Source organism: Priapulus caudatus, unplaced genomic scaffold, assembly GCF_000485595.1.
Source record: "Priapulus caudatus unplaced genomic scaffold, Priapulus_caudatus-5.0.1 Scaffold171, whole genome shotgun sequence".
Lineage (NCBI taxonomy): Eukaryota > Metazoa > Priapulida > Priapulimorpha > Priapulimorphida > Priapulidae > Priapulus > Priapulus caudatus.
Genome location: NW_014577232.1, coordinates 217614 through 231326, shown reverse-complemented (window position 1 = coordinate 231326; position 13713 = coordinate 217614). Strand labels below are relative to the sequence as shown.

Genomic DNA, 13713 nt, shown 5'->3' with positions numbered 1-13713 from the left:
GGCTGCTAAACTGTTAATAATGGTGGAAAAAACCGATTCGTCATATGGCCTAGCCGACGTTATATCACAGACGTTATCCGCCAGCACGTTGCGATGCGGGGCATTTTTGCGCATTTACTGCCCAACATCTTGTTCTCATGTTGGTCGACATGCGGGACTGCACGGATTACGTTAGTAATTTAGCCTTCAATAGCAGAACTAATTGCGCCCACAGTTGCGTTATACTTTATTGCCCTATTCGGTAGTTTCCTCGTGCATTCCTCGATAATCACATAAACGGTGAACGCGTTTGCGCTGATTTTGTCCGCCCAATGTTGGTAACGCTTATCGTTTATTATCAGCCACGCGCGGGATACCGCGCAGACGTATATAAGCACACCTCCCACCGGGCGCTTAGGAACACATCGCACGGAGCCTTCGTCAGCTGCAGCTGCTAAGCGCGGATTGTTCTCTCTCTCATTAGTAGCTTGCCTACTCTGGGAACGCTTTGCTCCACGCCCCTCGTTTCACTGATTAGCAGAAATCACTCACGCGCGTGTTATGAAGCGTTGCTGCACAAGGACGATCGACGTGAAACGGTGCGGTCGCAATTTTCACGCGATAATATCGCTTAGTAAAGGTATGCTGATTTACACGGTTAGCGTACAACAGGCCATTACATTGCTCAGCGTTAAGCAGATAAGCTGCAGAATATGCTTCGAATTGAAAGAGTTGTTTCTCGCCACCTCTTATACTTTGATCGTTTTCTATTTCCGCTCTCATTTTTCGCACATCGCCCCTCTCCTATCTACTCTCCTTCCGCACATCTGTTCTCATTTTCACTATTTACCCGATCGCCCCTTGCTCTCTGATCACCTTTTATAATTATGCCTCTACAGTCGATGGATTTTATTTTTTCGCGTTGCCCTTCCTGCCACGATCCGCTCCAGTGTCTATAGCATCAAACTTAATCAGTTAAGTTAACGGCGCCTACATTCGATTGTAGACTGTGGATAGCTCCTATTTGACTATATAAGTCCGCCCCTCGCGCTATGACGTCGGGTATTTAGCGCTGCGGTGAGCGGCCTGTGGCATGAATGGCCTGCATTCAATCAACGCAGGGCTTGATTCTGCAAATACATTGTAATTATTCGTAATCCGCGCCGAACTTAGGAACAGCACGTACTTATGCTAAATTCACGTAGCTGACGCAAGCGTCGGCCTACCGCACAGTCACGCCTTCACTATCGCATTGACGAATTTTTCCCTTAGCGTTAGTCTTCATCTCGATTACAAGTCGCCTTTTCAGGTTCATCGCGCAGCCACGATACTACTATTACCAGGTGTAACAGCGCGCGCAAAAACCGCGAATCCGCGGGGTTTATACCAACACGCGCGTGGAATGTGACGGACACAACATCACAGACAGTGTTGCATGACCCGTGACGGTTGTTCACTCACAGCTGTACAGGACTATACATCACGTGAACATGTACGTATCATAATATATAGCTTTATATGCTGCTTCACGTTATTCACAGGCAGCCGTGGGCAATTTCTACTGTGATGAAATTATGGTAAATTGAACCACGCATTTATTTTACCTACTACTACTCACTAGTAGAAAGTTTTTGCTGGGCGAGAATTTGGGGCCAAAGGCTCAAAGGTCAAGATGTTGCTCACATGGAGAGCGTAATATTTCCCCCTTCAACTTTACGGTATAGGAAGAACATACGGAATGCGGCCACAAATATCAAACGGCTCGAACCTACAGCTCTTATTAGCTGCTAGTACTTATAGCCCGCGGATCGATCGGCAGCCTGCGGGCAGCGACCGCGGGCGTATGCAGTACTAGAGGCCTACGCTCGTTATATACATCTTACAAGGGACAGTCACGCCTCTAGGATGTTTACCTGCATTACAGACTGTATTCTGTATGTAACAAATCGGTCTAGGACCACACGGTAGTTCTGTTACCAGATTACTTAATCTTAATTGTTATAATTATTACACCATCAACGCTGACGAATTGTGAAACGGCGCATGACTCCGCGACCGTGCTGACACCCCGAAAAAGTTGCGGTTATTTGACATTTTATTTTGCAGGTTACACGACGAGGCTAATCACAAAGTGCAATTATTATTTATACCTAAATGCTATTTAACCGAACGATATTCATCTTTAGCCGGCGCGCCCAAATTTATCCATATTACATGTGAAACCTATACTGTCGTTTATAAAGATATTACAAATCTTTTTCGCTTTTACAATACAATATAAATAAAAACTCCTCGCGTTGTAGCCCTTGGCCCTTGGAAAGTGTTTTCGCGCCAACTTATCATATCGTGCGCTGTTCGAGTGGCGCACCGTCGTTGTAATCAAACTGGATAGTCGTTAGGTTTACAAACATTTTTTAATAATATTTCTAATCGGGGATTGAACTATGGAAACTTTTTATGTGAGCGTAATTATACCTAAATTAGCTGAAAGTAACCCTACAAACCTAAGAGTAACTCTCCCTTTAATACTTCGCATGTATAGGTGATGGGGAGTAAACCGATCACCAAGCGCGAAATTGGAGCCGTCAAAGAGGCAGTGGCGGCGAAAGGTGTCAGATATCAGACATTTTCTGCAGAACTATGCGATCTAACCGGACCGGAGTGACCTACCATCTCAGTAGGTTAAGCTAGGGCCTGCATTACCATCCAACTCTGCATTGGTGATACAAATTAGTTAAATTTTTGAATATTACAATTCTAAGTAGTGTTAGGCGTTAGGATATAGGGTGTTAGGTTAGGCGTTAGGGTTAGGCATTAGCGCGTTAGCGTTAGGGTTCTACGTGGTCACAATGCCACCACATTAAAACGCGAATTATTTAAAACAGAGAGTTTTCAGGCACGTAGATTTGTATCAACCAATGAGAGTGGGCAGGTATGGCAGCGCCTAGCCTTGCAGAGTTCCATTCGTTTCACACACCAATTACCGTTCAGCCCGCCTGAACTACCATTTTTATCACTTTATTGAAAAGGACCGTGAAATCTACTTTGCTGACGTGCGAAGAGTAAGTGTCTGATAACCTTTTGACCTCAAGAGGAGGGTTAAACATGGCATTTGTTCGACTACTGTTAACAAAGGACTGAACTGCTTTTGCTATTAGAGCCCTCTCCACCCGCCTTTATATCGCTTTTATATCACGACATCAATGACATTAAAATTGGGAACGCTCCTAATGGTGCATCACCCTGTTATTAGAACGGCCCATGAGCCCGAGATGTTATTAGGTGTTGAAATATGTAATCGCCTATTAGATATTTGTATATGCGGTACGTACGCAATGGAGTATAAATGGTAGGGGTGTATAAGAGGTGTAGTGGAATGGTGGGAGCTAGTACATGATGCGAAAGGCAGTGACGGATGAAGTAGCCGAGCTTCAATACTAGAGTGCTCGCACATGCGTTTTGTAACGCCGCCGCGTTTGATTAGATTTTGATAGTTTGGGTTAGCTTCCGCAAGTGTATAGTTTCATGTAAACCACTCGGTTTGCAGTACTACCGTTACAGTACTAGGGCCTACTGTGTTCTGGGCAAAGCGAGTGGCGTGAATTTAGTGCAGTGCCATTAAACACACCGGAATAGAACCAAATACTCCAGCACTCATGAGATCACGAATAGATTTGTTAGCTGAGAATAAGTGAAGCCAATGCTTCTATGATATTTACGACGCTATATGCAGTGAAGGTTATATTGACTCCGTGGGTCGTTGAGAGTTCAGAGTTGTAGCAGTCGCAGGGACCTTTGAAATCAGTCTTGAAGTTGGGATTAAAATTATTTTGGTTTCACACAATATACATTGATGATTATATCTGACCGATCTGCGCACCACGAGTTTGACTGTGCAGTCCACAGGCACTTGGGCCGTTTCAACAATAGAATGCTGGTAAATAAATACAAAATTCATTTACTACCAAACTCTTAATGTTTATCTACTCTCTATCGCCTAATAAATTCTCGTAAACGTCGTTCAAATTCTATTGTCAGATCTTTCTGTGAGTTTGCGTACAGTGGCGTGCGTGCGGTTAGACCGTGTTGTAGCGTTGCGAAACAACAGAGTCGTATTGCATACCATAGAGATAGCAGATATAGAGACATCGAGATAAGACGTAGAGATATATTGCATAACATAGAGATAGCAGATTGCTAGAGAAATAAGAGCGGTAGCAAGATAATAAAGGACGCCTGGATTATTGACGACATTATTAGTCCGTGTTTACATTCCGAATAGGGGTGACAACAGTAATTAGTTGTTAGCAACTATAGGATGAGTAATATAATTCCTAATAGGGGATAGTGGTAATAACCCCGGCAAGCTGACGACCGGTCAGAACCAAGGGTGTAGCACAATCAACATGACAAATTCCGAAGGTTCACTAATTAAATAAGGTAGAGCGCCTTCGAATGGGCGAGAGCGAAGGGAAGCCGAGACATAGGTCGAAGAGACAAAGAGAGAGAGAGAGAGAGAGAGAGAGAGAGAGAGAGAGAAGAGAGAGAGAGAGAGAGAGAGAGAGAGAGAGAGCGCAGAGAGAGAGAGAGAGAGAGAGAGAGAGAGAGAGAGAGAGAGAGAGAGAGAGAGAGAGAGAGGACTTCCATATAAAGGGAGGTGACGGAAGAGACTCGGGGATTCGGTTCTGATTGTGGTTTTCGTGGGCGTCAGGCACTTATGTCTTGGTCAACTCTGCACGTTGCGCATATGTATCTCGTAAGTTATACATAGAATAAACCTATCTACATTATATTCGACGCCTTCGTTCATCCTTACCAGTGTGTCGACAAACCCCCCTACAGTGTGTTGCAAAAAAATATTTTGAACGGCATTTACGTGGAATTATTAGGCGATAGAGATTACGTAAACATTATAAGACTGTGGTAGTAAATACAAATTGTGTTTAGTTATCAGTTCAGCACCAGTGCTTTCGTGTGCGGTGGTTTTCGACGTGTGTTTCTAAACTTTGCGGCGTTTGAAATCTGCGCTTAATATTCGGGAGTAGCTGCTCGAATACGGGTTCTAGAATATTTACAGAATATGCATGACCACACACAGAGCCGCTGCGTGTGCCCAGTGTAAGCATAAATAAGCGGCAATTTACGGAAGTGCACGTAGCATAATATACTCAACTTCTCTTTGTCTCGCTGTAGAACAGCTTTTACAATCGCTTACCACGTAGACATGTCCAATGTAAAAGCTAGTAAATAGCGGATACTGAACTAGCGAACAGGCCGTCATAAAATTACCTACATGGAAATATCGGGTAGGTGCACGCGCTTCTGTGCCCTGCTTCAGTGATGTTGACGAGCCGCAGAAGTTCAAATATTCGGTTTATTTGTTCGTGTATTTGCAAAACCAAGTGCACTCCTTTACTCAGTAAACGGAAACAACGACGAATTTATATCACTTCCGACTCTCAAATAGCTAAAATAGCCTATCTGCTATACTTCGCGTACAAATCCTCTTCTGTTATCTCTGATACTAATGTACACGTATCATATTTGCTGGTGGTAATCTATAATACCTATAATATGTTACGATCTGTTGGCGATGAGCTGTCATGTAATGATTGTATATGTTCCAGGTGTCGGCAATAGAGTAATGCGTAATTATCATTTGGCCCTGACCAAATTCAACATTGGTGAAATTGCCCAATTTTAGTACGGCCGCCTCACTGTTATTGGCATTAAGTTTGTGTAAGCAGACACAGCTAGGGGCATTTCGAGTCAGTCTATAATTTGGTGTGTATATAGCTGTTTGTTGAATTATTTGATCTATGTGAACAATATTGTGTTTTCTTGGGTTTCGACCGTCGAATAATTGTTAGCCTTGCCAATATTAGTTTGAAGTTGTTTTGAGTACACATCAAACAGCTAAGTTAAACACAGATATCTATATCTCAGTTGCAGTGAAATGCGTCCAGCACCCGGTTGAATCATCTGTGAATGAAATCAACTGTGGGACGTGACGTTGCCCTAGCTGTGCCGTACGTACACTGAATCTGAACGTGTACAACCCATCGCATCATCACTGCGTCATGCGAGAATTAATGTTTGCATTTCGTTTTATGTTACTGCTCTCAGATAATAACCCCACAACCAGTCCCATGTTCATGTGGGCTGTTTGTTGTGATACTATTGCGGCTTGGTTTGTAACTTATTCGTATACCCTCGGTGGCGCGAATGACGAATTAATAAACCAATCATCGATCATAAAAGTATTGCAGGAATAACATCCGGCGTGCCTAAAGAATTGGCATGAGTGCGTAAGAAATATTTTTAGGTACTGAGAATGCAAATACTAGGCCCCGTATTCATAAATGTTTTATGTTCCGAAGCGTTTGAAGTATATTTGAGCCTGCGTACGTGCACACAATAGTAAAAGCACAGTCACACTCACGTGTTTATATACTCCAAATATAACGATTAGCACTGTTCGCATTGCAACATTATGATAAACCAGATGTGCTTAGAAATGCACCTAATTTACTTGCAAATATTGATGTAGCTTAGTATAAGCTCATTATCAAATTATACACTAAGAAAAATCGCTTTCCAATCAAAATCCGTAAGTATCTAAATAAAAGCTCGTACCTCCGCGGAAATATTAGCGGGAGATAACATATCGGCTTATAATAAATTATTCAATAAAATTATATCGAATTTACGTCGTGCGATCATGCATTATTAGTTCGTTTGAAGTTACAGTACAGCTTTCAGAATATCACTAACCACATCTGTGTACATGGCATAAGTATTGGCACGAGTCCAAACGGCTTTAATTGCTGCTGGTTGAGAGGGAGTCCGAAAATACGGTGTGACGTCAAAACTAGAGGACAACGGTCAGTGAGCGGAGTGATGCCGCTAATTATTTCTCGCAACAATTAGAAGGGGCGGCGTCAAGGTAACGCCGAGTTACGCCCGCTATCTCAACGACGCAACCTATACGCTTTTCTAAATCGGACTGTGTGTGCATGCGTGCGTGCGTGCGTGCGTGCGTGCGTACATGCGTGCGCGTGTGTGTGTGTATGTGTGTGCGTGCGTGCGTGCGTGCGCGTGTGTGTGTGTGTGTGTGTGTGTATGTGTGCGTGTGCGTGTGCGTGTATGTGTGTGTGTGTGCGTGCGTGCGTGCGTGCGTGCGTGGGGCATTTCGCATTTCCTCGGCACCAGCTGTGGCGTAGCGGTGGGCAGTATATCAATAATAGTAGCTGTAACAGTTATAAGCATTTTCTATAGCTGTAATTGCCTGCGATATTTAAAAATTGGAAAGATATCCGTTTGATATCCTGCGATATACATATATTATCAAGAGCTAATAATACCTAGGTATTATAGTATAATAATAGGTATTATTAGCTCTTGATATTACGTAGTTTTATATTCGTGATGTCTAGACATAAATATATATATAATTAATATAAATTCTTTTATTAGAGAAAAGAATGAGGAAGGCCAATAGGAGCAAAATAAGCAGGTGAGAGGGTGGAGAGGTGGTGAAGGGAGGAGGTGGCGAACGACAAGATGGGAGGAGGGGGAGAAGGTGGAGAAGGAAGAAACAGGTATATGATTAAAATGGAGGATGTAGCAGAGGAGATGGAAGGATGTAGATAAGAAGGGGGTACACGACGAGGAGGGAGTGAGCGAGAGTGGAGGAGAAAAACTCGGAAGGAGGAAACAGTAGTATACCGAGATTTACTATTTGTGACAACATTTTCTGTGTGACAAATTTTCCTGCGACCAAATTTTCGTGTGAACACTTTTCCTACACCGGATTACGTTATGACGATGATGACGTAAGTCTGATATGTGCATGACACTTAACAGAGCACTTGTTAAAACTACATTCATTTACTTTTCATTTCTGCGTTAATAGTCTGACATGACCACGAGAAATTTGTATATATTATGCTAGCTATTCATTCGTTGTGTTTGTACGCGGCGATTAACTTGGTAACGTACGTAATTAACAATTTGTGTAACTTCTTTTCGCAAACTGTTATCGTGCGCATTCAGACAGCGCTAAATGCGCAGCAGCAGGGGGTATCAGACTGGCGTTTCAAAGGTAGCTGATTTTGAACAGAGTCGTAAATATTTGCCCTAAAGTGAAAGCGGTTGGATAAGCTTGATTTAAGATTTTTGCTGAGATCTACTGATTTGCGGTTAGAACCGCTATAAACATATACAGATGATGGCGAGAACGCCTAAAAACATTAAAACAAATTAATGTTTGCCACTGTGTAATGTTAAAGGGGAAAATCGCACGTAACGGCGCTGATTTATTTTACCACACTAAACTCAGTGGGCGTATATAATTATATAAATGACTCTGCATCATATAACTGCCCATACGTACATCTGAGCTGACGAGGAATTAACCAACATAGAACCTAAACTACAGTTTAGATCGTTGGAAAAATAAGTGTCATCTCTGATTACATCCTGATTACATGGGTTACATAATAACATATAGGCATAATGACGGCGGAACATCAAGGAGTTGTCGCAGTAATTAGTAACAGCGAATCTGCTAAATAATTATTACTTAACTCAGGATTTAATCCATGTTTATGAAACCCAAATTTAACTCGGAGTTTACTAACGGTTACACTCGGTTAGTGAGTTTAACTCAGAGTTAGCTTGAACTCAGAGTTAAAGTTAATCCACGTCTGTGGAACCGGGTCCAGACCACTGGTAGTTTGAAAAATATGTATAATTAGTAATATAATAGCCAAATATTATATTTCTCGCTTAAATTATACCATACCCTCAACCGTAAACCACTCAAACTGCAATAAAACACGATATCGCGCCTATTGACGCTCTATCTACTCTGTTTATAACTATATCTGTGTAACACTTATTTACAGATTTTTTTTATTTTACTCATTACTGGTTTGTTCGTGCGGCCAGAGAGCCCGTTACGAATACGGTAGCTTAGGAGAGCGGCTTGTTAGTGAAATTTTTTTCCAATTACATTCCGTCCGTAATCTGCTTAACCTCCTTTTGTACGTCCCCGCCAACACGTGTACTACTTATACACGACTTGTCGTGGGTAAATGGATCACACATGTTTGCAACTTCGTGCCGCAGTTTACTCGCTTCCGGCAAAGAAGGGCGGCGCGGGTCATGCCGCTGTCACCCGTAGGATGAAAAATGTGGCACCATGATCGTAATTATCTATCGTATTTCACAGCCAGTAGGCCTAACCATCAGTGTCGGTCTTAGTACGTAGACATGGTGTAGACTCTCAACACTATACAACTTGAAGCTAGCAATCGCTAGAGGCAACATCTGTAGGGTGTGATCACATTTTGTGAATTACCCAGCACCGATATATATATATATATAGATATAATAATTATGATAATATATACTATAATATCAGATAGATGATAGATAGATAGATCTAGATAGATAGATAGATAGATAGATAGATAGATAATAGGTTTATTGCAAAACTAGTTACGATAAAAACGTTACAATTAAAATAAATTTTGAAAACAAGAATATCATCAGGCAGTATAAAACTGGAAATTGATGATATGTTTACAATAAATATATGTTCCGCATGGTAAGACGATGAGTATCACTTAAAATGTTGGTTCGTAAAATTATATCCCTACAACTAAAAACCATCTTTTGAATATATACTAAATAATAACGTGATTTTTGGTAAAAAAAATAGTTACAATTAAAATGCGACACAATGATAGAATCAATAGAATTAAACATATCACATAACCGAAAGTTGCCCAGAGAGTTATTTCAAAGAGACCAAAATGTTTATAAAGGGGCGCAAGCAAAAGACAAATTATCCATGCTAATGTTAAAAATTCAGTGCCTGTTTACAATTTGTTAATCATCCTGCACATGTACGGAACAGGGCTATTGAAGTACCGGCTGGTACGAGGGACTTTTGCAAGCCGGAGTTTACTAGAATTCCGTATTATGCGGTTACACACATTTATTGCTGAAGGAGGGCAAATATCCTGTAATCGTTTACAACTAGCTGATAAGCAACATTTTCACAAAGCTGCTCGCGACGAAACGCAAGTCTTTGGATCTGAAGCTGAGATAGTACCTCATCGTACATGTCATACCTATTCCAATTATTACCTCCGCCAAGGGGTCGGCAGGAGGTTGTTTTAACCGGCGTGTGTTTGTTGGTTTGTGGGTTTGTTTGTGTGCAGCCTAACTGAAAAAGTTAAGAACGGATTGTCATAAAATTTTCAGGATAGGTCAGAAATGGGGTAACTTAGAATTGATGACATTTTGGTGGTGATCCGGATCTAATTAATTATTTAATTAATAAAAATTTTCACAGTGACAGAATTGGAACAGCTCTTTGGTAAGGCCCAGGTGCCAGACGGGTGCAGCATCCAGAATCGGTCTGACGTAACCACAGTAAATTTGTACAAGATCTGCACAGCTAAGCCTAGCTAGCATGAACATTCTTTTACTGGCTCTAGCCACCAAATCTTGAACGTGTATGTATATATATAGTTCACTGAGTCAATTTGAGTTTTTTATGGGTATATTTTGATTTTCAAAGCTTTCCGTAATCCGTGTGCTGCGTGTGCGACGGAAAATGGTTAATAACACGATGTGGCATTAAGGCATTAGTTTGGAGTGCCTTCTGTGTTTCACGCAAAAAGACAGCCAGTAAATAACATTCGGAGAACTGCGAATGCAGAAGATAAACACTGTATCTGTATCACACAGTACTGTTATTGTAAGGAACCATTATCACATTACAGTTTAACTAAACTATACTACTTACACTATATTTAATTTAGCGACTTACCCCCAGTACACCCACCGACACTTAGATATACCATTGAGATAATGCCGTGTTCAGTTAAAAAAACACAAATTTGTCTATTCCGTTGTAATGGAGAGGTCCTCTTTACATTTGCCTGAAAATGGCTTTGCCCTCACGCACGCGTGCGCATATACAGGGACTGAAGTCCTATACAGTATCTTCGCGCAAGGACAGTCCGGGTTACATAAATTCGTACATACGTGTATGTAGATTTATTTTAGCGAAATAAAGAAACCAAACAATTTTTGTTGCTTTTCAGATACGTGAAGGGGCTAACCAACCCCTGTGAACTGTACCGAGGACCCAAACATGTCAGCTGAACGAGACGAAGTCCTGGCGATGGTCGAAGTTGCCATTCTTGGCACCATCTTTACTCTTGCTCTCTTCGGCAATCTGTTCGTATTGATCGCCTTGCTGCGTTATTCCTGCAAGTACCCGCTAAGCAGAATGTACTGGTTCATGCTGCACCTGAGCATTGCCGACCTGATGGTGGCCTGCTTCAACGTACTGCCGCAGATGCTGTGGGACATCACCTATCGGTTTAAGGGCGGAGACGTCGCGTGTCGAGTCGTCAAGTACATGCAGGTGATGCCTCTCTATCTGTCGAGCTACATACTAGTGATGATGGCGCTGGATAGGTTCCGAGCAGTGATCTACACCCGATGCTGCAGTTTTGGAGAGCAGTGGAGCGCCAAGAAGTCCGTGCACATGATGGTCGGAATCGCATGGATCATCGCTATCGTGTTCAGCATACCGCAACCGTTTCTCTTTTCCAAGCAAGAGGTCGCCGACGGCACGGGGATATACGACTGCTGGGTGAAGTTCAATCAGAAGTGGGGTTCACAGGTCTACGCCACCTGGTTCGTCATTTGTATATTCTTCGTGCCTCTCGCGATCATGGCGACGACGCAGGTCATGATGTGTGTCAAGGTCATCCTCTGGGGTCAGTGCATGGGCAAAGGCAAGGTGAAGACGGTGTGGTTGACGTTGGTGGTGATCATTGCCTACATCGTGTGCTGGTCTCCGTGGTGCGTTACCATTATGGTCATGACATTCTCGGGTTCGTCTGTTGGTAAGTGCGAATGATCCATTGTATAAAGAGAGAATATTTGCGCATTATTATAATTATTATCTTCTCTTGATTTGTGTCACTGTGTCAGGAATATCGCAATAAACCCATCTCTTGTACAATTAGGTGATTAATATCTCGATACATTGATACATAATTAAAAAATTGACCGTACAAGGGCACACCTAAACGCTTTAATGATTATCACGTTACCTCGAATACGGAATCTAGGCTATATCTATCTGTCTGTCTGTCTGTCTATCTATCTTCGTCACTCAAGAGTTATCTCTATATGTACAGCTATGTCAAAAATGAAAAAGAAATAAAATTAAAATAAAATACTATAGGGATCGAGCCGATTCGGCATGGTGCCAGTGGGGGGAGACAGGTCGTGCTATGATGTGTACGTCTGTGGACATCTATTAGTAACATGCTAGCAAGCTTAGATGATCAAGCAACGCACAAAATTTTGTCTAGCAGCAGTTGATACCTGAGACCTTAATACCTGATGCCCCCCAAAAACAATAACTAACAGCGCTTCTCTTATTTCTCACGCTTCTCTGTGTGGAACGCGAGACTGCCCTGGCTGTTTTCTCACGCAGACGTTCTTGCTTGTTGCACTGCAGGGAATCACACTGCATACACGATCCTCTTGCTGCTGACAAGCCTCAACGCTTGCACGAATCCGTGGATCTATTTGGGCTTCAGTGGCCACTTACTCAACATGATCTGCTCACCTTGCGGTAAGGTGAATCGAGGACGCCGCGAGCACAGCATCGGCGCTCCGGACTTGCCTGATCAAACAGCGACGGAGTCGTATTGTAAGAGCGAGCTGCCGCTACGAGTCGCAGACAGGGACAGCCCGAAAACTGGCGGGAGTCAGCCGAACGGGAAGAACGCGGCGACGGCCGAGAGCGAGTCCAACGATGCGAAGCTTGTTCCCGGAAAGGAATCGCAATGGTTATGAAATCGAGTATGATCTCTCTCTCGTGGGTGCGTTATTTAGGGTGCGTGCGTGCGTGGGTATATGTGCGCGTGTGTACGCGTGTGTGCGTCCGTACGTGCGATTGTTTCTTCGTGCGTGCGCTCGTGCTTGTGAATACGCGCGCGTATACGTGTATTTTTGTGTATAATATAAAACACAATACTTGATATCTTTATTAATTTTTCGCTGCGTGATGTAGGATTCATTTCCTACCATGTATATTATTTCATAACGTTATTTTACATGTGAGTGTACGTGTGTGTGGTTGCGTTCGCGTATACGTTCGTGACCAAGTGGGTAGATCCATATCTGCACATGAGTGCCAAGTGCATTTGTTGTACGTTGCAATGTTTTCATGTGCAGTACGTTACATTACGTATGATTGCATCGAGAAACGATGTCCTCATGGCTAGTAATCATTAAAATAATAGCCACCTATACCTATCTATATAATTACAAAAAAACGCAATAAAGGTACAGTAAAATTGTTATAAATAACGTAATACACACGCATACAGTTATTCAAACAAACATTATTATTATGTCTAATTGTCTATGATACTACGTACTAATATTAAACCACTTATATCCGTTTTACTATGCTTAATACGGCTTAGTTACTTGTTATTTTTGTCACTTCCACAAGATTAAAACAATAAACGTATATGTATATATATAAATGTATATATATGTATATATATATATATATATATATATATATATATATATATATATATATATAGTATATATATATATATATTTTTTTTATATTTATATATATATATATATATAGTAGTTACGTAAGTAACGTACGTA

General features: G+C 41.9%; 1 protein-coding gene across 4 annotated transcripts in view; it reads left to right on the top strand.

Moving 5' to 3' along the window:
- LOC106806657 (annetocin receptor-like) overlaps positions 1-12961 on the top strand; it is a 17403-nt gene extending 4442 nt beyond the window's left edge. For 2 of the 4 annotated variants that reach the window (XM_014808666.1, XM_014808667.1), the window contains 2 exons: positions 11103-11915; positions 12539-12961. In XM_014808666.1, coding sequence (XP_014664152.1) covers positions 11153-11915; positions 12539-12879 — 1104 coding nt within the window. In that variant the 5' untranslated portion in view covers positions 11103-11152 and the 3' untranslated portion in view covers positions 12880-12961. Of the gene's footprint in view, positions 1-1439; positions 1472-7455; positions 7496-11102; positions 11916-12538 lie in introns of those variants that run through there. The other 2 variants (XM_014808669.1, XM_014808668.1) reach the window with 2 other exon arrangements.
- The last annotated feature ends 752 nt before the right edge of the window (positions 12962-13713 follow it).